The 25,573-nt window shown below is 47.3% G+C and overlaps 1 protein-coding gene across 4 annotated transcripts in view; it reads right to left on the reverse strand.

Annotated features, from left to right (window-relative positions):
- Positions 1 to 1,377: 1,377 nt before the first annotated feature.
- The window catches only part of LOC126533116 (uncharacterized), an 88,975-nt gene continuing 64,779 nt past the window's right edge, over positions 1,378 to 25,573 (reverse strand). The window contains exons 1-5 of one of the 4 annotated variants that reach the window (XM_050180385.3): positions 16,117 to 16,368; positions 7,881 to 8,087; positions 7,097 to 7,285; positions 5,843 to 5,950; positions 1,378 to 5,176 (exon numbers count right to left, since the gene is read on the reverse strand). In XM_050180385.3, the coding sequence (XP_050036342.1) occupies positions 4,595 to 5,176; positions 5,843 to 5,950; positions 7,097 to 7,285; positions 7,881 to 8,087; positions 16,117 to 16,254 (1,224 nt within the window). In that variant the 5' untranslated portion in view covers positions 16,255 to 16,368 and the 3' untranslated portion in view covers positions 1,378 to 4,594. Of the gene's footprint in view, positions 5,177 to 5,842; positions 5,951 to 7,096; positions 7,310 to 7,880; positions 8,088 to 16,116; positions 16,369 to 25,573 lie in introns of those variants that run through there. The other 3 variants (XM_055071847.2, XM_050180384.3, XM_050180386.3) reach the window with 3 other exon arrangements.

Genomic DNA, 25,573 nt, shown 5'->3' on the forward strand with positions numbered 1-25,573 from the left:
TGAATGGCTGCCCTCATGGAAAGTTGGTGGCAAACATGGCAAGTTAAAGAGGTGAAATGTCCAGACCAGGGCTGCTGCTTAAGTCAATGTTGTCAATACAGTCAGCCTAGCTGAATGCAGAGTTTTCAGAGTCACTGCTAGTTGCAATTAAGTTTGAATAATGTTCCAAAGAGACTTACTGCTTTATTTAGTTGCAGTGAATCTTTCTAAATGACGAGCTTAAGAACCAAATCTCCTAATCTTATTGCAATTGCACTGATAATTGAAATAAATTGCAAGGTGCAATCATTATGCAAGGTTCTCACACGTGCATATATAAAAGACTTCTTTCTTTCAGACTGACGTGCAAACATTGTCATGATAAACATATTGTGTGCTGTATCATTAAATGGCGGCTGCACCCACAGGCCTAGGCTGTTTACGAGAAACCCTAGATAAAGCAAGTAGACTGAGGGGCCATGTAATATAGATGAGGCATGACCAGCAGTCTCTTAGCAACAGTTTGAAGAAAAATATAATCAAGGCAGAAGAGTCAGACTTAAATTGCCCAGAATTCCATAAAATTTTAAACTTGTTGGTGCTTGCAGATGTGCAGGACAAGTATGATTAGCATTAAACTACTTCTTGTTCCACAGTGAAGTTGATTTGGGTGAAGATTACAATAAGAAATTGTAGGTAAATATTACCTGCACTTACCTTGATGCAGCTCATGCATGTATTGTTTCTCTGAGCCTGAGCTACCTTCAAAAAATGAAAGAAAAGCTAGCTAGAGTTCCTTCGTATTTACACTATTGCCACCTGATTACCTTTTGAACATTTTCCATAACATGACGGTGGTTCAACCTACTGACCTGTATGCATTTGTTCGTTTCCTGGTTCTCGCTCGGTAAGTAACCGAAAAGATGTGAAAACACCTGTGCGATAGACAGAGTACATGGGGTGTTTCAGAATATGTTCGAAATCCCTCTATATTGATTTACTTGGGTTTTTCTTTTTTACCAAAGGCATCCACATTAAGATTACTTTATGGTAGCGATTAGACAAGTAATCATGAAAATTAGACTAAAATTTTAACCGAAAGCATCAGACAATTGATCTTAATGTTAGAACTAAAGCCCATGCCCCGAAGAGTTCATGACCGTTTCCAGACATAAAAAAGCTGATGCTTTCTGTAGTGCAATGAATTTCAGTCAATTTCATCCAGAAAACCAATACTGAACTGCCGAAGAGTGCAACTGCCATGCGCTTAGCAGATTCCCATGAGTGGCGACTAAATATATTGGATTTCTGTCAAAATTTGTGTTTATAAGTTCTATCAGCTCTAAAATTTAATTCGTACACTTCGTACATTCGTACACATTTAATTCGTACACCACATTGCAGGTATAAAAATATGAAACATTCTCTTTATTTCGGCTTAAGAAGCGATAAAGCAGGCACGCACACACCATGAATCTCGAGACGTTTAAATGCAACATGAAAGACAAGATGTAACTAAAACAATAAAATGTATGGCAGAACATGATCCTCAAACACTCCATTGCAGTGTGCCATATCGGAACCACAATAATAAAAAAAAAGAAAAAAAAAAGAAACAGAAGCTCAACGAAATAAACAAGGAAGCCAAGAACATCAGTTCCTGGCTAATAAATAACCTATAACAAAAACCAACTAAAAACACAGCACAATGAGTGACTCTGGATTTAACAACTCAAACAAAACAATGAATGCCGGCAAAACAAAAGAAGCAAAGGAGAGTTCCGTTCGGCACAAGCAGTCTTTGGTACAATTCGGAGCTGCAAATAAGCAGGTGAAACATACCGTCATTAACATTCTCACGAAAGTGCATAATGAGAGTCATGAGCATTGTGTTCTGCAACGACGGAGAGTTACAACCACACATTCATTGTTTTTGTGCAGATATAAAAGGGCATTATTGCTGTGTCATCTAAAATAGCATTATGCAGTATATATTATCGTAATAATTATAAGTTTTGTATAGAAAATATATACTATCAGACCACGCATATATCATTCTTGCAGGAAAAAGCATGTGGCACTTTAGAAGAATGTCTGCATTGGCTAAGGAGCATGCAAGCCCAGTATTTGCTGCTATACAGTCTTTTAATGGTGTAACGTACATGCTAGATGCATGCATATGTAATCTTCATTATGCATATAAACTGCGCACAATCTTGCACCTCTCAAAAACACCTCGGCAGACCGTGTCATCAACATGGCAGGATATTCAGCACTGTACGCTTTACGAGATTCACTGGAGTGTTGCGTTGAGATACTACATGTAGCACAGAACCACTTGTAACAGCCATTGCGTAAGCAGAAATGCATGTGATCGCGCGACACAATGAAACAGCTGTACGAAAGTGAGAGCCAATGATATGACAATGCCAGAATAAAAACACTCTCCCCTCCCTCCCTCTCCAACCTCAGTCATCCCAGATCCCTATGATCACATATGCACGCACAAAGAGAAACGCATTTAATGCACAAACACTCACGTGAAATGTTAAGTACAACGAAGCCTGTTTAAAATGGAGATCTGGTTACTGCTGGTCAAATGATTGCAATATTTGGTCTACATTGGCTATACTAGAACTTCACTTGAAAATGTATTATCAAATACACAATTTATTTTTTATCACTTGATTTCAATTTCATCCAACTGAAACAGGCTTACGCTCTTATGTCAAGAATTGCATACACCTACAATCAATGATCCCCAATGTTCACAAATGTGATGGGGTCCTCTCTCTCCATATTGCTTAAGGTTGATTATGAAAGCACTCATTCACTTGCACAATGAATTGCAATAAAAACAGACTAGGTGCATGGCGCCAACGTTACACTGCACAAATGATCTGAAATGCTCAACCTGTGGCTATGATTATCTGAGGATATTTTGGCATTATGCATTGAATGCAAAACTCGTGCGCACCACGCCAGGACTACAGCTGCTGGCTTAACCCACAGTTTTATCGGGAAAACCTTCTTCCATTGCTAACAAGCTTTTCCATTGACTCTACGCACAAAAGCCTTCTGCAACAATTCATTTCAGGTAGTGGCCACGCTATGCACTTCTGCATGCTCCGACAATCAAAGCTGAAATAGCGAAGAACTAAGGTATGGACATATTTAAGTTACTGCATAATGCAGGACATATTGTCATGTGTACAGACACCTAACATCTAAACTGCAAGGTAAAAAAAGAAACCTGGACTTGAATAAAAAGCCTTGCTGGAAGGTGCTGACATCAATGCCCATAAACTTTTGACATCTAACGTCCTTAGTTTTTATGGCTCAAGGACCGTCTGAAAACTGTGCACATTATATACAACCCTAAATCAGCTGAAATTGTCCAAACATGCTACAAGTAAATGACAATTGGAGGCAGCCTTGAAAACACACACACACAAAAAAAAAAAAGAGATTACTTCCCGATACTCAACAGTGACAAATCACTCTGGCATGGCACATTTCAGGCGACAAGAAGACACTTGTTGAGCAAATTCAAAACTTGCAGCCTAGCATACAGTTCCTAAGCAGCCTCCATCAAAATCATCACACATGAGCTCCAAGGGTGTATGAACCCATTCTTCCCAAGACTTCACAACCAGCCGACTAAGGTGACCTGCATCACGAGGTGTCGCAATCTGCGACACCAGAGGAATGGTGTTTGACTGGAGCAACTGTACTGACTTCCTTCTACAGCAACAGCTTGGTCTAACAACGCACTGCCAACAACCTCTTCAAAAATCTTCTGAGAATTATAGTACACCACAGGCTGTTAGCAGGGAACTAACTGCTCTATGAGGAAGCAGTGTTCAAGGGTGTTTGTTACCACCACGTCAAGGCAGCAAAGGACACATATTCATGTAAGGGCATGACGCCCTGTCAAGCAGACACAGCTGCAAATTTAACTTGGATCGAGAATGGTTGGTCATCAAAAATAGCTTGGCTAGTGAGCAGTGGAATACATAGTTAGAGAACTTAAGAAGAACCACACTTTATAAATCAACTTTTTGCACTCTGATGCCAACAGTTCTTGGTAAAAACTAGGAAAGTGCTGAAGCATGGAAAAACACAGACACAGTCAATTTATACGACATATGAGCCCATTTATCAAGCTTATTAAAGAAAGGAATAATCCACTTCAGGCTCATGACAGAAATAAAGTAAGAAAAAAATTACAGAGATACCTCCACGTTAAAAGGCACAGGCAGCATACAACGATGCAGCAGCAAGTTATGTTTGAGGAGCTGACATTTATTTCTAGCTTTAGTACAAACAAAGACACTGCCCCCAGCAAGTGTACCTAGGTACTTCCAAGCGAAACAGAACAGAGCAGCCAGTTCCCGGCAGGCACATCACGTTGGACGCGTCCGACTCGTTGCAAATGGACATAGGGCAACAAGTGCCAGCATGAGAGGATGACAATGTTGAACACGGTACGATGCACCGTCAAAAGTTCCGAGCAATGACACTCAGGGAAAGAACTGGTGGTGCATGCAACCCCATCAGAGGCTCGGTCAGAGGTCGCAGCTCCTGAGATGCACAAACCTCAGTTCTGTGGGGGTCAGAGTGACACCAGCTTGGGGGGATTCATGCCGTCAGGGCTAGACAGGTCACCGTTGGTGTTGCGCTGCTGCTCGGCACATGATGTCACTGGAGAAAACGTGAGAGGTGTAGTTCCCGTGGGCGTCGCTCCGGTGCCCTCGACGATGGACTCAAAGCTGTACATGCCGGCTGACGGAGTCTGGATGGGCACACCGGCGACTTCCGTCAAGAGCGAGGGACAAGACGCAGGAACACTGCAGCTGTTGTTCAGGGCACTGCTGCCATCTGAGTTCGTGAACACCGAGGTAACAGCGAGAGAGTTGGGACGGGAAAACTTGGGGGCTCGGCCAGGGGCATTCGGAAGCTTGTGGTTGTTGCGGACAGGGCCAGAATCTGATGAGGTGACAACAGGGAGATGCTGAGGTCGTTGCTGTGAGAGTGCACTCATTGTAGAAGAGGCAGTAGTTATAGCTTTCATGTGGGACATCTTGCAGCTTGCCCGGTGAGCCTCAAGGATGAACTCCAGGTTTTCCTTTTCGTTGCGCAGTGCAGCAATCTCCTTCTGCAGTGAGCTTCGGGCTTCTTCAAGGCCTTCTGTTTCCTGCAAGAATGGATGCATCAAGTCACGTCATAAGTGAGGGTTTCCATCCTAAAAGCAGCAACAACAGAGAGTGGTTCAGACTATTTCATTCTCCTTTCACAACACTAACTAAGCTTAAAATTTTTATGCCCACGTTTTTTTTCTTGTATTTACAATAGTTAGTTTTACTGACATTGCTTAGGAAACAGAAAAGCAGACTTGGTTTATTAGGAAAAGAATTTAGTTTTTTTTTTGCACTAAACAATGATTACATTCTTGTGAGCTTACCGCTGAAATCTGCATTCAAGAGACGTTATACTACCCACAGTTAGATAGAAAGGAGACAGATTTCCATATGAGGCTTCTTCCACCTATAATAGCTTAGCTAAGGAACATGTGTGGTATTGAGATGAGTAGCCAAAGAGCACAAGCCGAGGCCTAATCTTGCAACCGTGGACATGTGCTGACAGCGTGAGACCACGTTAACGATGAGGGAGCCTGCAGCAAAGCTAGGAACTTTATCACATCCGTGCTAAAGATTATGGGCATTTCTTCAAAACGGCATGGCAAGTAAATAAAGGAAAGCATTGTATTCATTTGCTATATTTAAAAGTTTGCAAAACTGAATTGGGCTTAATAAATGCTGGAGAGTGGTCACTTCTTGGTGGGAACCCAAGCAATGCTCACCTTAATGAGGCTGTTTGTGTGATCCATCCGCCGCTTCCGACAACGTGCTGCAGCCAGTTTGTTGCGCTCCCTCCTAATTCGCCTTCGCTCTTCCTCTTCAGGACTCAGCTGAAAAGCAAGAAAATAATAATAAGCAACTGTCAGGATCTGGTAATCATATTCATATTGATTGCGGCAATCACAATCATATAAGAAGCTTGCTTTAAGAAAGAATATCAGAGGGCCTCTGGTCTACATGGCACGCACATTGCAGCAATAGAGTATCTTAGCTTGTCCACAATATTCTTACCATTTGCAGTTTACCAGAGCTATAAACAGAGGCAGCAAAGCTGGCAGTGACACCCTGTGGCGCTTTGACCAACCACAATGTATTTGAAAACATCTTGTGTCGCGCAAGTGTTTTCCAGCAAATCATAAAAACATGTCATGCTAACAATTATGTCACTACCCATGCTTTACACTTGCATGTCAGCAGAATGTGGTAGGTCAATGCATTATTAGCTTTGTGTGCTCTCATTAAACGTAGTGTCACATGTTGCAACCAGCATTGTTGTTTCCGTGTGCCTATCTGGTAACCCAGAGAACTGCAAACAGTAATTAGTTTGGGGACAAGCTAAAACTCCAATAACAAGCCCAAAAGTCGAGCCCTTTCACAATGCTACTAATATGAACAATGCATAATATGAACAACATTTGCCCCTTTTCTCATCGAGATGCAAGATACAGGAACACAGATGCGCAAAATTTTATGCAGTATATCTGAATTAGCTTGTGCAGCACTGTGGTAATTCACTGGCACAAAGAAGACCAAAACGAAATCTTAAAAGGGGTGCTTTTTTTTCCAACCTGCAATTGATTTGGCTATCACCTCTCATCATTTCAAGCCAGGGATTAATATAGTTTTCACCATTATTTTTTTTGCCATTTCTGATGACACTCCCAACTATATTCTGTTTTAGTGCTCTATGCACAACTCTCTGTCACTCTCTCTTTTTGAACTTTTCTTAACTAAGTGGTCGTTTACAACACACTACCATTCTTTAAAATCTATAATCCCCTCACACAACTCCGAGCAGAGTTCTGGGGTGTTGCCTTTATAAAGCTTGCTTAGAATCAATTGTGAATGAAGGTTTGATTGGTTTATTCATTGACTGATAATATCAGAGACTGAAAATCCAAATGAATTCATGTACCCATTAACTGTGAGATTGGCCTAGCCCCACCCCACTCACGCTGCAGTGTGCGGAGGCTCACCTTTTCACTCCTGTTGGGCCTCCTGCCACCACCAGTGCGAGCTGGCTTAGGGGGCAGCGGTGGCGATGGTGTAGGTGTGTTGCTGATGTGCCGAGTCACTTGCTGCTGCTGCAGCTGCTGCCGAGTGGTGCACGGGGGAAGCCAGTCGTCGTCCACCTCTTGCTTGATCGTCACCATTGGAGGCTGCTGCTGCTGCGACCAGAAAGGAGGAGCCTGATCGGCTTGAGCACAACACACATCATGGAGGACAACAACATCAATGTTACGTACAATGTCGTAAAAGACTAGGTCACTGAGGCGCCTAGGATGGCAGCTAGTTCAAGAGTGCCACCTGCTTGGGTATTGCAGGGCTTGAATCCAGTGTCACAGAACAGGCTGTGGCTTAATATTCACATTGTTGGGGAACCAACTAAGCAACACATGTGGCGTACTAAATCCAAACTTCACCACCAAACTTCACCACCATAATGTAAAATGACAAACATTACTTGGTTCTGGTCTACTGAAGGCTGTATTTTTCTTAAGGATCCACCCAAAACTGCCGATTACAGATTATCTGCACCTGATCTATATAAGCATCTGAATACCATACAAAGGAATGAGTAATCGAGCAAGACCAAAAATGTAACTTTGTCCTTTGCTCAGCTAAAAGCATAATTGTCCTTAAGGTACGTTCATGCGAGTTGAATAACAGTAAAACTAAAAGCACTGCAGAGACATAATTTCATAATGTTAAAGAATGTAATATAGAGGTAAAGCTAGGCAACAATGAGTTGAGACTAACCTGTTGCTGCTGCTGATGCTGCTGCTGCTGGTACTGGGCAATGTTGACCACGGGTGGCACGAAGCCAGCTTGGTGTTGATGCTCCATCGGTGCTGGAGGGACCGACTGCAGCTCCAAGAATGACTCCTCTATGTTCTTCAAGGTTGTGGGAGTTAGTGTGGAAGTGGTGCGTGTGGGGATCCCAGTGATTCCTGAAAAATTGGAATACTGCAAAGACAACAAAACAAAGGTCGCAGTTGAGTTGACAGTTGCTAAATTCCACTACAGGGCTGACAGAGAAAGCTCATCTTCATGCAGAAATGATGTCTGATTAACAGTGCAGTGACAATAACTTATGAAACTAAATGAATAAATAAACGAGGATAACTAGACAGCTGATGTATAGCGTCATGCAACAAAAATGACACATGGTCAATGGCTGTGCTTGTGGGCATGATTAATAGGGCTATTTGAAAAGTCACTTCATGCGGAAAAAAAAAAAAGAGTACTTTCGGTGCATTTATACACTTCTCTAATGAATGCCTTGCATAAGTATTTTTTTTTTCGTGTTATGGTAGTTTGCTGTTCAATTGTTTAGAAAATTATGTCTGTACAAAATAATAATAATAATAAATAAAATATGTCTGTTTTAAATGTGGCACGTGCACATCTTTTTCATTCAGACATGTTGAGAAGGTATCATCAATTAACATCACCACATCATCCCCGGAAGGCTATCCGAATACCTGGGGAAAAAAAGTCCAAATCCTCCCTAGGAGATCGAACGAAAGCGAATGAAAAGAGTCGCGCACGTAAACGGCGGGCGAAGAGGGCTACCTGCACGAGCGTCTCTGCGGCGGCTGCAACTTCTTGCAGTCAGTGCCGTGCACGGCCAAGTGCAATGTGGGAGAAGATTACGGTCAAGAGACGAGGCCGTGCGATCGATCAGAGGCACTCCCACGAAAATACGTCCCCGTTTTTTCCGAGAAGACAAGTTTACCCGGAAAGAACGAGAGGGAGGCCGCCGCTAGCACTCATCAAGCGACGCGACAATCAGTCCCCCCCCGGTGTCGCGCCGCTCGTTAATCGATGGCGCCAAAAGTCGGGTCCACGTAAAGGGTGCAGCACCGGCGATCATTCGCATCTCGAAATGTTCAGTGGGCGGTAGGGAATGATGCGCAAAAACAATAATAACGTGAAACTGAAAACAAGAGCCCCTTCAATAGGCTTGTGATCGCGACGAATAATAATTAAAAAAAAAAAAAGAGCGAACTCGTGAGCGCGCACGGATGAACTAAGTTGCTAAATGTTGCTAGTCTTGGCTCAAAGGCGATGTTCGTCACACAGTTACTTCATGCCTTCCGACTGAACAATCGTGTCGGAAAGTCGTGCCAAAGTTCGGGGAAGACAACTTCCACGGTCGTCACGCAACGAGCTTCGCAACAGCGAGCGCTTCGGAATATCGAGTGAGCACGGCAGGTGGCGTCCGAGAGGGCCGCGTAGTAACCGCATAGTACGGCGCACAGGTGGCACATGCCACCGCTCTGTTTTAAAAGGGAAACGGTCACCATCGTCGTCCAATGCCGCCTTCGGTCCCTCGGCGAAAGCGCCGGCGTGTGTCGTTTCCCTCGTCGGTCCCCAGACGCAACAACAGGGGCAGCGGAAAACGTGCCTTCCTGCAGTAGATTTCCACCCGCAAAAGCTCAGCACGCGGTGCCCGTAAACACTACTGCGAGAGGGCGACCAGCAGGCACCGCCAGCCACGCACACAAAGCGGGTCAAGGGTGCGCCGCAGTCTACGGCGCGGCCGATCGTCCGGCCCTCGGGGGCCCCCCCGAAACAGCGCAAAACCCTCGTTTTTTTTTCCTGCCGACAACGACGAGGGGCCGCTAACAACGCCACCACCACGGACGCTAGCCACATTAGATGCGGAAACGTACCGCCGCCAGACCTCGTTTTCCGATTCGCTTCCCCCGCAGTTCGCCTTGTAGTGGGGCGCTTTTTTACCGTCGAGATGGTCCGCCTCGGCAGAGTAAAGGGTGAGGGGCGAAATTCACGAAATTTTCCTGCCCACATTGTGTCCGCAGCCAGTGCAGTAGTAAAAGATTGTTATAAGCAAGCAAGCCGCCCACCGGCCTAATGGAAGTGCAGTAGTCATTGAAGTTAGAGGCAGGTGAAAGCTGTGCGGAAGTTAGCATTTTTGGCTACCTGGAAGATGAGACTAGCGTTACGAGCGCGACGATTCACGAGTTGAGAAACGAAAGAAAGGCTCTCGATTCGCATCCACAATCCCGTATCGGCCTTGAGCCGATACGCACTTACGCCCAATGACATATTTTTCTGGAGCACTCGAATGGCGTGGCTGCCGCATACATTAACCGCAGCCTGGGCTGAACTCGAATCGACTTCCGGCGCATTGAGAGCCATATAGCGTCCTACTAAAATAAAGCACTACACTGAACTTCAAGGGTCCCAAGGAAATATTTCACTTAACTGAAAGTTCACTAGAACATGGAACAGCACGCGGACATCGAGTCAAAATTGTGAAATGCAATTTATGGAGTAGGTACATCGATATATACGAAGTGCGTAACAGTTACGTTGTTGCCTATCTCATTTTCAAAAAAAGAAAAAATTCTCCGGGACGAATACTGGAAAAAATTTCCAGGTCTGATAGTTCAGCACAGGCAACCAGCTCACTGTCGCACTGCACACAGCCGCCGCTGGAGGGACGAATTGGGGGCGGCGGGCATCGGCTACGCCAGCGCTGCAGGGCGCAAGACTTCGTTGAACTGATTTCAAAACTGAGCCCGGGTCCACAGATCAAGTTCGTTCAACTGAAATATTCGCTATTCAGAAATTCGTTTAACTGAAAGATTTTTTGCATAGAAAACAGAGGAAAACCGCCACGGATTTTGAAAAAAAGTTCGTTATTCTGAAACATTCGTACAACTGAGAGTTTACAGTGTACGCTATAAGAAAGATGCGGCAGCCCACGCGGTTTCGAGCTCACAGTCAGTTACGCCGCCACTGTTGAGCAGGAGGGCAGCGTTCAGGCATATGTGCCACGTATCCGCCGTGGTGGCGCAGTGGCTTGGGCGTTGCGCTGCCAAGCTCGAGGGCGCGGGATCGAATCCCGGCCACGGCGGCCGCATGTGTAGCGAGCATTTAATTTACATATCACGATTTCAAAGCGGCGCACCGCCGACCTATAGTGGTCGCCTAAGGCTGAGAACAAGAGGGAAAAAATTGCCCGCAGTGTCACCGTGGTGGCTAGTGCCCTTCGCAACAAAGACACGCGAAGGACTCAACGAAAGCCACACACGTGATTGCCGCTTCGTCCTTGCAAGGAAGCCTACATGAGCGACAGCTGCGGCGGGATGCACGAGGAAAAGAAGACGAGGCATTGTGTGTGCCCCTCAGCCACACCTCGACTGAACACTACACTTCAGTATAGCGTTCAACGTGCGTGAACGTGACTATGTAGTCTCGAGACTGTCTTGCAGCGAACGGCAAGCTGTGGTTGCCAAAGAAGGCTCCTCGGCTGGGGCAGTGTGACTGGGGAAGCAAGAGGGCTTTCGTCAGAAAGGTCAATCGATGTCGCCAAAGCTGATGCCGTTAACAATGGAGCTGTCAAGAAGGGCGATTGGTCGGTGGTACGAAGGGACGTGGTTGGGGTACTTGGACGAAGGGTGTGATGGTGGCACATAGCACAGACTAGTATGACCGCGTAGCTCGTGATGAGCCACTGCTTTCAGTGCTCCCTACAGTCCATGCTAAGCCTCCACTACCTTTGTCCAAGGACCCCAACCGCGTCCAATTCGTACCTCCGACATTCACCCTTTTTGACAGATCTTTTGCAAACGGCATCAGCTTTGGCGAAATAGATTGACCCAAACGAAACCCATTTTGCTTCCCCAGACACATTGTTCCAGCCGAGGAGCCTTCTTTGGCAACCACAGCTTCCTGTTCGCTGCAAGAAAGTCTCGAGACTATACACACATAATCAAATTGGAGTGCAAAGCGCTACTCCGCACGCAACTACTTTTTTTCCTTGTCAAGTACAAAGCAGCTGCCAGTCAGACATCACGCCGTGCGATGATCTACCCTAACGACTTCTCCTGAGGCAGTTAGTAGTAATTCATTGTTCATATATATGGATAGATAAAGCAAAAGGAAGGCAAGGAAATTACTACTGGTCGCAGTAACTATAACGTCATCATTTCGGTTTTGGTTTCAGTTAGCGCACTTGTAACGACGACGAGCGCTCGTCACGTCTGTTTTTATCGGCGTATGTGTGCCAATTTGCGGGCCTGTTCTTAATACCTCTAAAGCATTTCACCAACTAACCCAACCAAAAATACTCCTAAGCTCATTTTCAAAGTACTTATTGTATCTGTTTTATTGAATACACGCGTTTGTTTTCTTAGCTCTTTAACGTTTTATTTTCCCTTTAGTGCTTTTCCTTGGCCGCGAGACAGTTCCGAGTGCCACCGACGGGTGAGGCGGCAATTGGGATATCGCGGTGAGCTATCATGTCGCGTTATATTAAGCATTCCGGTCGGTCTAGCTGGCACGAACCCATAGTTTCGGGTTGTGAGTGTTCTGTTGCCAGTGTACTCAACCAGCAAGCACTACACAAAGCTATGGATCGAATGTCATGATTTATATTATGTGAGGGTCAGGCAGTTCGTACGTTGTCCAGCTCGTGTAAGAATACAGTCACGAAAACATATATATATACGCGGAGACGGGAAAGACAGATACGTTTTCGCCTGTGTACGTATACGCTGTATATGTATACGACGATTTAAGTGAGATACATCGCTGGGCACGACGGTACACGAGTGTGCGCGCCCCGGCCAGAAACCTGACAACTGGCCACGGACCGAGTGAGTGATGACACCGCGCTTTCCACGCCGAGGGTGGCTATAAAACCTGCTAGTGCGGCCAGCGTTGCCGCGGGAGAGGCCTTGGCAAACGCGCCGGGCGCTGACAGCTTCTTCGGCGCGAATGCAGTTTGGAGGCCACTCTTCGCCAGCCGTTGTTTCGACACACTTTTCTTTCTTTTTTTCCCATTTCCTTCCTTACAGCCTCAAAAGCGGCGCCGCCCAGTGGAGGAAAAGAAACACATGTAACGGCAGTCAGATGTAGCGGCGACAGGGACTTTTGCTCGCTTTTAACGACGGCGCGAAGCGACAGGCGTGCTTCGCATGCGGACGACGACAGCCAGAGCGAGGCGGCGTACGCGTTGCCACGTGTTAAGAGCACACCTTCACACGCACCGGCACAGGAGGCTTCTTCAAGCAACGAACCGCGCCCTGCGAGAGTCAACTCCTGCAAGTTTCCTACAAACATTACTGCAGGTGGCGCTAGTGTCTAAGGGAGCTGCAAGCATGGCGGAACACTGACAAATTCCGCCATAGTGTCGAATCTGCCATCTTGCAAGCCCTGATTGGCTTGAAACCCCGACATGGCGGAATTAATATGGGTTTGCCCTAAGCTCGTCTTTCTGGCTCCGTAAAATTCTTCGGCTCTGCAGAGTGTCCATTTTACAGACAAAAATTGCGTTATTAATGCAACGATTGAATGAATGTGTGGTGCTTATTGGCGCAAGGGCCAGGTATGGCCAAAGAGCGCCAAGCCAGATTAATGCAACAATTGGCACTGATTATTCATGTGCACGGAGACCCATTGCCTCCCCGCGTTTAGAGAATGAGTGCCTGGAAATTTATCAAAAAGATAAAGCGGTATAGACAACGGCCAAACAATGCTTGCAAGCTACAAGCACGAAGACTATAGATAAATCAATGCAATAGCCATTTGTTCACACGGTAGCTAGGCGATCGCAGCGTCAGTTTCTTCCTCCATGGCCCTAGTCGGTAAAAAAAGCTGCTCCTGAATGCATCTCTCGTGCTACAGTCAATATCAGAGCAACGGTTACGCAACGTGCGCTGCGACAAAATGGCTGAATTATCGATAGGCCCAATGGGTCAAATGCGCCTATTACGTTGCTCCGAAGGCGTACATGGACAGTGCTCCCGAATTTCGGGGCGCGGAATGGCTTCCAAGGTTTTGACAAAGGCTGCATACAGTTTTTTTGTTTCCCTGAATGTACGCCCTGCGACACAAAACCCGTGAAGCATGCACTTTACGTGTATTGTTGGCCAACATGAGAGGGGATGCCCGATTTGCGTCCTTCAAAACGGAAGCTATGCTCGACAAGTTTGGTCCGAGCTTTTTTTGTATTCGCCAGCAATTGTTACTGAAATTTCTATCTAATTTTCGATCCCGCGAATTCTTGGTCAGCACACGACTACCGACAAATTTGTTAAGCTTCCACAGGCTGCAGCTTCTACATCGAGGTTCCAGCAAGTTTCTATCGTCCGACGCTACATACGTTCTATGGAGCCCGACTTGTTGGAGTCAAGACTGTCACAAAGATACATTTCAGACTTTCCCAAGGGCGCACTCTTTTCGTTCCGTTACCGTACGACCAAGGGTCCTATCAAATCAGCGCGCACGAAAAGCGAGCAACAAGAACAGAACGAAGCGATGAAAACGAGCTCGAACACCGAGAAGACAAGCAACAAAATGAATGGAAGCGTCCGCGCGGCACGTACACCACAGGTGCGCGCGGAGACAAAAGGCAGCCCGATAGCGCCGACGAAGCTGAGAAAAGGATAATACCAGAAAAAGAAAAGAAAATGAAGATTAAGGGGTGCGGGAAAGGGACGGACAGAGACGTGCGGGCCAAGCACAAGCCACCAACGCAGCCAAAGCTACGCTCAAAAAACGCGTGCGGCCTTGAGCGCGACTTCGCAAAAAAAAGAAAACTCCTCGACACGAACGCACGCACAGAGTTGAACAGCGCGAAAAGACCTCGCACCGGTTGCCGCTCGAGAGAGCAGGGCAGTTCCATTGCTTACATTTCAAGGGCGCCGCCGACCAACCAGTCAAGGGCTGTTTAAAACAGAATCCTGCGGGCGGCAGCGTGGGCGTTTGCAAAAGGGCGAGGGACGACAGTGTACAGGCGCGGGGCCATCGAACGGCGAATCCCGCCATCAAATTCGAGCCTCCCCGACGTGCCGGGAACGCCGCGGTCCTCGCGAACCGAAAAGATCGACGACCCGTCTTCGTTCGTCGGAGACGAGAGCTGCCGATCGCGGGAAACGTGCACAGGCATGTTCGGTGCACCCGCCCTCGAAGACCTCGCTTGCTTCGCCGCCAGTGTAGACGTCTCACGTGTGCGCGCCGCGTGACAGTGACCCGTGCTCAATGAACGATGCATGGATGTACAAATGCACGCGACTGCATAAAAACACAGGGCGCCTGAGCGGAACGCCGCTCGCGACGTTTATCGTCCCCCTGAACAGACTTGCGAGCGCCATGGAGCGTGGCCGGCGGTGCCGAACTGGTAATTAAGAGGTGGCCGGCCGACCACCCCCAACTCCGGGCAGGACTTGTTTACACTCGAGAGACGCATCGCCGCACTTCAATATACAAGCCTTCGACAGCTCCAAGCTCTGAGGATGCGGCACTGATGCGTGAGTGACTAAACGGCTACTTTGGACATGCAATACATCTAGCAGTATCATGGGCGCCGCCGCCAAACAAGCGCGCACACGATTATCGCGATGACGAAATGTGAGCGCGAGAAATAGGTCGCGGTAAAATCCGTGGCACTACCTGTGCTCGTTACAGCTGCTAGAAGACACCGGCAACAGACGAAAGTTGACACGAACTTGTCGAGCGAAGGGACAAGCGGCGGCCCCTTGCGAGCAGCAGACGACGGAATGTCGGCGAACGTTTTCGATGCCGCCGCTGTATCCAGGGGAAGGCCGGGCTCGAAAAAAGAACAATAGGGGGTTGATTCGGGCGCTGCGACTTGGCAGCGGTGCGGTTAGGACCTCCGCGGCGTTCCGGCAAGGCAGGCGAACCCCCCTCACCAACAACGAGCAGGCACACACCGGAAAGGCAAGCCGGTGATGCAATGCGCCGACAAACGTTAAAGAGAACTCCGTTCGCGACGACCAGCAGTGTAGTAACTCAAGAAATAACAAGCAAGCCTTCGCGATAGTTTCAACCCGCAGAGGCAACGTGCGCCGGCGCTTTCCCCCCCACCGTCGTCTGCTCACAGCGCCAGAACCGCTTGTTTACCGCAGTCTCGAAAACACCTACGCCCTCGCTAAGCTGCCGCAGACCTCTTTGCACGGCTGCCCAAGAAAAAAAAAAAAATGCTGGTGGCACGACTCACATCCAAGTCAATGTCAGTCACCGTGTCCATGATAGTCGGTGTCTGGAGGTCACCATCAGCCTTCAAGAGACTGTCCACGTAGAAGTCCTCATGGATCGGGTACTCCATGGCGCAGCTCGACCACACGTCGGTATCCATGAGCCGCCGACTACTGCGCGCGTGCTACGAAACTGAACGAGTGTGCGGTGCGCCAGGCGGCCGCTTTCTTTTCAGGAACGGCAGCGGATCGCCCCTCCTCTATACGCTTCCCTCGCCCTTTCTCCCATGACACGTAGGCACGCATTGGTGACGTTGCCGCGACGTCACGCCTACGTTGCGTTCGAGCGCGTCCTCCTTTGGCTGTCTTCTGCCAAATGGCCCGAGCGCCGTCCTATCTCTTCGTGGAAGGAAAAACAGCAGTGCGTTCTCTCCTCGCACTTCCAGCGTTGTTGCCCTCTCCCTCCGCACAATGTGACGTTTTATCCGTTCGGCTCGACGTTGGCAGACATGTGGTAGCGTCGCCGGCTTTCCAAACTTTTTCTCTCTACGCCGCCTGCGACGTCGCGATTCAACCACTACACGGCTCGCTATGAGAGCACACCAAAACGCCCGCACGGAGCTGACGCCCGAGAAATGTTGTGCGACATACAAATCATAGAAGCTAATAGCAATGAAAGCGGAGTTCGACGTCCACTTATAATGCAAATGTAAACGACCGACGCTATGTATATATCGCCCCTCACATATATAGTCACAAATGCGATGTAAGCAACACTTTTCGCCTCGCGTATTTCTTAATGTTTTGGAGAAGCAGTCAAAATATACACAGAAATATACGCATACAGGGTGTCCCAGCTATCATCACCGAGTTAAAAAGCGAAGCCTATGCGGATGAGACCAATGGCATGTCGTTAGCAGCAACCTGGAAAGACGTCCAGTATCTTTATTATTGCTCCTAATTGATTAACCTGTAATAATCTACGAGCTAACTTTTGTGAACACCATTTTTTAGAACATATTCGTGTGTAAAGAAAGCCCCCAATGTGGAAACTAAATTTTTGAACGATTAATTGGATATATTTATTCGGATTCGCGATCTCAAACGTAAACAAAACTAGCTATTTATGCGCATGTACTTAGCAAAAAGCAAAAGAAACTGCGCTCTTTGTATCGACAAATTACATTTTTTTTCTTTTTTTTTTTAAATGCGAGAGTAAATGCTTCAGGGCATACAGGTGTATGGGATGGGGGTGAATAAGGATGATTAAATGAATGAAAAAAGATTTGCTGATCTAATGAAGTTTAAGAGGGATCGATAATGTGGTCCCTGCGTCAATTACCTTTAACGGCGACACTTAGTGCGAATCGAAGAACCATGGCAAATGATGTCGCCGAAAAGTAATCATGTCAGGAAAATCCGACATTCGCGCTCACATAATAACGGTTTGGATTCCGCCACATTCGCTCTGCGCAAGCAGGCGGTTTCGTGAGAGAAATGCTCACTACTGCACTCAGTAAGTGCAGGAACTGCACGTACCACTGCACGGTTTATTCAAGACGGAACGTACCGATTCTCCGCCGCGTACTTCGTGCAGCGAGACGTGAGACACCGAAAACTATCCGTAGTCGTGCCGATCGAAAGGCACGCTCTTCTTATTGAGAACATACATTTGTACACAGAAGAAAAGCCTTCCATGGCGCCTGCCTGCGACGCCTTGAGTTTCTGGACGGCCCGTCCGCGAGGAAGACTTGGGCCTTTTTTTCTCACATTTCTAAGAGACACCGATCTCTTCGACAGGTGTCCAAATACACCAGTGACAGCGACGAAAACAGACGCTCAGGCGAAGCAACTGCCGGCACCGATCGACAGGCTAAGCCCACTTGTTGATGCAACACCACGACCACGAGCTTGATGATGTTGCATATTACTTAGTGAGGGCGATCGAAGAAGCACAACTTCGCGGTAATCTTCGGTTTATTTGCCTAACAGTTCCGGTCGGTGGACTGACCTTCTTGAATTGGAAAATCCCGTCCCTATTGGTAACGAGAAGAAAGGGAAACGAGGGGCCCGATTTTTACTAACACTATCATAAGAAGCCAACAAAGACTCCAAGAACACCTTAGGGGAAATTACTTCTACTTACTGATTGAGTTAAAGAAATGATAAATGGAAATGACAGTGGATGAAAATTCAACATGGCGCAGGTGGGCCCACATCTTCGCATTTAGCGGGCGATGCTCTTACCAATTGAGCTGCCGCGGCGCCGTTTTCCTATCGACTCTCTGGGGTCTTCATGCTTTACTACTAGAACTAACCCTGGGAGTGTTGGTGTATATATATATATATATATATATATATATATATATATATATATGAACAGGTTAAACAGTGGAGAGGAGAGACTGTTACTTATTGTTCTTCGCACTAACTTTCTTTTGTTTCAATTTCCACGATTCAAGAAACCGGTACTTGAATAAATTGAATAAACAAATAAATGTGCCACGAGTGCCTAGCCCACGGTGTTCATTAGCCTTATACTATTCAGCGTCACCTCCGCACCGAAGTCCAGCCAGCTTCGTCGGTGCTTTCGCAGCCATACTATGCGGCCGCAAGTATCCGGCCCACCGCCGCTCCAGTAGCGCGCAGATCACCGCACTTGGCAGCGGTTCAAAAGAGACGCCTAAAACATTTGCATGCAACGCCCGACACCGCCGCCGGCGGCAGAACCGGTATACCGTGCGCCGTAGTAGCGCCGGGACTCTCTCCTGCCGTCCACTACGTCGGGCGCAAGCCAAGTTCGCCACCAGCACTATAGCGAAATGTATTTCTTTTTTTCCTTTTTTTTTTCTCGACTCGCAAGCCTCCAGCTACTACGGAAAGAAAGGGGGAGGGGGGGGGGTGAAGTGTTCGGTCGCGTAACCGCATGCCGTAGTAAAACAACGTGCTCTTTCTAGGAACGGCGGAAGTCGGTTCTTTTTTTCTTTTCTTTTTTTCTTAGCGAGGCATGCCTCGACCGCCCATTCCATTGATTACCGGCCTTTGCTGACGGCTCGGTCGTTTTCGAAACAAGAAAGACAAGAGAAAGAGACGGCGGTGTACCTCCCGAGGCGGTGTCGCTCAAAAGCATACCGCTGCCGGTGCCGGGAAATCGACTCCGACGATGCACCGACGAGGAGGCGAAACATCTTTGCTTTGTTGACCACCGCGCCGACCGCCACCACCAAAGGCGAGAGCAGTATACACTGCCCACATCGACATGGCAAAGCAACGTGCGTGCTAAGTGCCTTAAAGTAGCGAGCGAGAAGATAGGGGGTTAACCGAGGGGCCCGAGGTTTCTTTTTGTACACAAAAGACCGGCGCTTGTCGCTGCAGCAGCAGATCGCCGGTTGTGAACAAGCCCGCGAAAGAAACACTAAGAAAAGCAGCCACAAAAAAAGAGGGGGGAAAAAAAAAAGCCTCGAAACAGACAAGTCCACTTGTCGAAGCCACGGTGGTCGAAACGTTGGCTCCCGCTTTCGCCTTGTTCTCGCTTTGCTCATCGTCTTGAATTTCCAACTCCTGCCTACCCCCCCCACCTTTTCTTTTTTTGCCTGGGCGAAGTGTGTGGCATCTCACAACTCAACGCGCAGACGTCTCGTTTCCTGTGTGTGTGTATGTGCGTGCATGATTGATGCGCGCCCACATTAACGCAGGGCAGCGAGGCTTTCTGTCGTACATCCGTGTACGCCACCGTGTCGTACAGTACACACGCTTTCGCGTAAACAAAGACCGAACAGGCGAGACCGCCAGAGCCGTTCTCAACCGTCAACAGCGCAATTTTGTTTAACCACGTGGAAACCACGTGTAAGTATGTGGGACTAAAGCCCCGCCATCCACGTTTTCGCCGACCGGACAGGCGGATAGAGGGGCTTTGTGTAGGACGACATCGCGTTTGCTTAAACGCAGTTCCAGGGTATATGTGTGTGAAACAATGTTTCGGAAAGCAGAACCACTGCAGGTATGCGGAACATCGTTCCGGATAACAGTGGGTATAACACCGGAACCCAGTTCCACATATTCACTGTCATTGCATTAAAAAAAAAAAAAAAAAAAAAAAAAAAATGGAGACCAATCTATGGGGAAGCCGTTCCAAATATTTTGCGATTTTACGTATAAGTAGAAAATATTCGCGAAAATATAAATATTAAAGAAAAACAAGGTTAATGGTGACCGACATAAAGGATAGCTTGCTTACTTATACCTCAAGGGTCCCAGTGAAACATCTTCGACTGGGGCGAAATGCAAAAAATGCCCGTGCCTCGAGCACATTGGGGGCACGTTAAAGATCGCCTGGTGGTCAAAATTAATCCAGTGCCCGCGACTCATAATCAGACCGTGACTTTGGCATGTAAAACCCAAGAATTCAATTCAATGGGACACCACATATCGAGCTATGCAAAGCGGGCATTAGCGAGGAATTGGCTTATAGCGCACTTATAAGTTTAAAGAGCTCGAGATTACAACAGAAGCACTCGGAAGTCGTGCATGGCACGACAGGTCCTCGTGAGGGCACAAACACATGACGCTCAAGTGCGATATGTGTTTTCGCAGCTGCTGAATTAAGCAGACGCATAAGCTCTGTTTTCGTTCCTACCAAATTGTGAACTCGTGATACCACGTCGCTTTCCTGCTACGCATTTGCTAGTTGCTCCCTCCTTTATGGCTGCTTTGTTTGTCGGCGTGAAGCGATGTTCTTTTCCCACCACTGACGCAAAATTAACGCTTGTTTCTTTAAAAAAAGATGAAAAGAAGGTCGAAAGCCCTCACAAGCCGGTTCCTTAGAGGTGTTTCTGTCTTAAATGAAAACAATGCAGGGAAATAAAAAAACTAAAATGGAGAGTCTATTGTACAAGGCGTAAGCAGCACGGGGGTAAGTCACTTGGAGAAACAATTTGAAATCTTCCGTGTCTGGGGACTTCAACTTTTTTTTATTTTTTCACGACAAGCACTTAAATTTACGCCGCGGAAGGCATTCGGCAACGGACATATTGAAGAAAACCATACATGGTAGAATAGCTCGGCTGCAACGTTTAACACCAATGAGTGCCATATTGCCTTTGTTCAGTGAAGGACGTATGGCAAAACTTTAGAGGTCAGAGCGAAATCTTCGCGGCTTCCAGAGAAGAAAAAATACTCGCGGCACCGAAGGACGGCCTGAAAACAATGCGTGCATGCATGGCAACCTTTCCTTAGAACGCCCATTTATATCGCAGCGCCAGCGACAAGGGCCACGTGCATATCAGAATCGCCATGCGTGCTGGGCTATCCTGTGATACTATATACAGTGTGCGGTATCAGCGGCAGCCACGAATGCCTTTGTCTGCATTTTGCGCACCAGGACGGAGAATCTAGTTGCCGGAGCAGAACGGCGACAGGGCTCGACTTTATCGGTCACGATAGCCCCCAAAATATAGCGCAGATATCGCGCGAGTTGCCAATCGCTCCCCAGTTGAAGACGATTTCTTGGGAAGCGTATTTCGCAGTTTTTCGCTGCCGACTAAAGGCGCCGGCGATAACGAAACGGCGGGAAGGCTACGAGCAGGTTCATTCACAGAGGTTACGGGGAGTCAGGCAGCTGAGTCATCTATATGACTCAGCTTCCCTGAGCCTCCGGAAACTCTTAATCAGGCATAGCGAGTTCCATGCTAAGATTAATCTCGAATTTTCGCCGAGACAAGGGCGTTCGATGAACGAGTGAACGAGGCATAACTAGTGCGCATACATTCGTTTAATAAAAAAAATGTAAGTTTAAAAATCTAAGCTTTATACAAAATAATTAAATTCTACGTGTTTTATGTGTCAGAACCACGATCTGATTATGAGGCACTCCGTTTAGTGGGGGACTCAGGATTAATTATGAGCACGTAGGATTTTTTCTTTTCTTTCTTTAGCGTGCACCTAAATCTATAAACATACACGGGCGTTTTCTTTTTACATTTCACCTCCATCGAAATGCGGCTGACGCGTCCGGGATCGCGCCCGCGACCTCTAATTGAGCAGCGCAACGCCACGTAGCCACCGGGCTACCGCGGCCGCAGTGACACCAAATTAGTATTCTAGCGCTCAGTGCAATTCAAATTGGTTACACCACGGTCCGCAAATTATTAAGCGTGCGTCTCATTACAGCACCACAGTCCGCGAAGGCACCCAATTGCAGTGGGCCTGCTCGTCATCTCTACAACCCACCGTTTCCATCCAATAGTGTTCTAACTAAAAGCATAGCTAAAAAGCGTGCTGCACGTATGGCGTTACTGAAGGAAATTCTGCGTGGTATATATTCCGAACAATTCATTTGCCTTCCTTTATTCCTGTCCCTGCATCTTGCTGAACTAGCGTACTTTTGGAGAAAAAAAATTATTGTAAGGTAAGAAACTAAGCGTGGGCAACACCACAAAGGCGTTAAGTGGACGTTTGCCACGAGTCGAACCACCACCAATCCATCAGCGCCTATCCAGAGGTCAACGCAGCGTGGACACTGACCCCTGATGGGTCCCACAAAAGGTCAATCACCCCACGATTACCTGGTCGCCTGAGCGAAGGATGAAAAGGGGAGGAACGACGATTTGGGAGTCGCAGTTAATGAGACGTCTAACACAAGTCATATCAGCGCCCATCCATCAGCGCCAACCGGATGCAACAATACCTTGGTTTGGGCGAGTTGGTTCATCTTGACAGTTTTCATAAGAAACGCGTTAAAGACGAAAGGAACACATACGACAGGACTGGCGATACTTCCAACTGGCGTTTATTACAAACGGTCATCTATTTATGCTCTGCGCATCAGGTGCATCATGCGCTCATCATTATACACACAAAATTTTGTCAAAGGATGCTAAAAAAAACACCACATAATATTGGGGCTACTGACGAACCGTCAATAGCTCGTCAATCGTCAAAAAAGAAGCGTCAATCGTCAATAGCCCCAATATTATGCGATATTTTTTTAGCGTCCTCTGACTGTCCTTTTTTAGTGTTTTGACTGTATATCTTAGTGTTTTAGCGTCCTTCTGTAACTGGAGCCGCGTAACTAAGCCAATAAACCCTCTTCCTTCATTTTCTACAACCTGACGTAGCAGTCGATGGGCTTGGTGGATTCCTTGCCCTAATGCCACCAGTGTGAAGAGAAAGATGCGTACAACGCTGCCGAGTAAACCTAAAGCCACTAAACCTTGTGGGGAGCGCAGAGAAAGATTTAGGAAGGCGCGTTTGTCGCTTGGAATGTTTTCGAGTTAAGAGCGTATCCGAATCGTCAGACGAGGTTGAAAAGAAAGCCACATTCCGCGAGGAGGACGAAAGTCAGGGGGCAATTATGTTCCCCCTCGTTTAGTTCTTTTCGACGTGTACTTTGTATGACACGTTAGAACGCGGCGGTCAGGGGACCGAGCAGTTCATTCCGAGCAGTGCATACCGAGCAGTGCATTCCGAGGAAAATGCCAGAAGGGCCCGATCAGGGGACGCGGTCAGGGGACCCTGATCAGGGGACCTTGAGAAGGGCCCGGTCAGGGGAGCGAGCAGTGCATACCGAGCAGTGCATTCCGAGGAAAATGCCAGAAGGGCAGGTGGACAGTGCTCTGCAGTAAAAGGAAATAACTACGTGCCCTTTGTATTTCCGGGTAGACAAGTTTTACAGAAGCTTTCAGACAGCACCCCCCTCCAGTACGGCTTAAGGAGGAGCTTTTCGCGAGCATCAATTTTGGGAACTGTTTTTTCGATATGTTGCTCTTCTTTAGCAGATATGCGGTTTCCTTTTTCTTTTCTTCTGCTTCCTTTCTTGTCTAGGGTATTTCTTAGAAATCTGCAGGGCGCGCTTGTGCAGCAGTTCACTTTTCCCAACTGGTCGCGAGGTCTTTTCTTTTTTAAAGACTCGTATTCAGAGGAGCTGTTGTTAACCGCACAATTTAGAAAATGTCCCTTTAAGGTGTGTCTCGCTCGGACACAGAGAAGCAACGCGCTAGTGCGCGTCTCGCACGGGTATTCATTAGACGACAGCGCTCGAGAATCGCTTAGAGCGTGCGTGGTAGTATTTGGAAATAAGCTCGAACGTAGCAGCCATTCGTTCTCTTCCACGACTTCTGACCTTTTTGCGACAACCATTTATTCACCGTTTTTGGAAAGCTAGTTACACAGCATTCATTTATCCTTGGAAGGTTTGTTTGTCAACCGGGCTCTAAAGATGTTGAGATGCTAGTCATGCAGTCGCTTTATGACAATTGATGATCTTGTATTTGCCACTGATCCTTTGTCCCTGATATTTCGTTTTCTACTTACTATTCGTATCCGATACGTATTCGAAAAAAGTTGATATTCGCCCCCCCCCCCCCCCCCCCCACCTCTAGTAAAAACTTAAGTACATAACCTGTCATTAAGAATTCCCCGCTTTGCACAGGCACCCAAAAATACATACCCATTGCGGAAAAAGCTTTAAAGTTTTTGCAATGTGCGATTTGGTGCCTCCCAAAGATTTTTTCAATATGGTTTAGATATCTTTTTCGCATTCCAGGGGCCGGCTCCATGCTGCCACATACTATCACTTGAAGAGCACTGGTGGTGTTGAGCTATTTTTCAACGGCGTTTAACTCATTTTACGCTTGTCGACCGAAACGATTTATCGTCGCTGCTGTTTCCATACAAGCCAGCTAGTGGTTTGGGCGTACCCCATATTCTCCTCTTTACAACGACACGTGACAAATTTGTGCTATCTTGCACGTCGCATCGCGGGCGGTGGTTCAGAGCGTGCGCGTACTCGAAGCAAAGACAAATATACTTGCCTTTGCTTCGAGTTGTCGATAAATTCGACTTCGCCCTGCCATCTGCTAGCGGCCTGTATAGTAGAGCGGCTGCCCCGGAAAGGCGGTGGTCCCGGGTTCGAGACCCGGACCAGGACGAATTTTTCTTCAACTGCGAGGCTTTTCTTACGAGGAAACCGTACGGGCTTCCTTTGTAGCAATTGCTACGATTAGGTGGATGTCTCATTTTCCCTTTATTAAGTTTAGTAATTGTGACACGTGTGTTGCTTATAGTATTCCCATTACCTGCACCAAGGAGTACATCGGGCAGACAGGTAGGTGGGTCAACGATAGGGTGCGTGAGCATGCCAATTTGCTTACCACAGGCACGGGCGGCAATCTACCGATGCATTGTAAGCTATATGGTTTCGCCCCCTTCTTCAATAACGTTTCAGTAATTGGGAAAGCTAAGACGCAAAAGATCATAGAAGCTTTTCACATCTATAAACTTGGTCCGGACAAGTGTGTGAGCGCGACATCTGTGTTCCTGACAAGCAGAGGGCCCCGGTTTCTCGGTAAAGATTGTCACGCGCATTTAGATAGTTTGCCTTCGAGTGATCTGCAGTGCTGTCACGCGTGATTCGGTTGGTCTTTGGGGACGCCGTTTGTGAGAAATGAAGCAAGTTGTCAGACCAGCACCCTTCCCGTTCCT

The sequence above is a fragment of the Dermacentor andersoni genome, chromosome 7 (assembly GCF_023375885.2).
Source record: "Dermacentor andersoni chromosome 7, qqDerAnde1_hic_scaffold, whole genome shotgun sequence".
NCBI classification, from domain to species: domain Eukaryota; kingdom Metazoa; phylum Arthropoda; class Arachnida; order Ixodida; family Ixodidae; genus Dermacentor; species Dermacentor andersoni.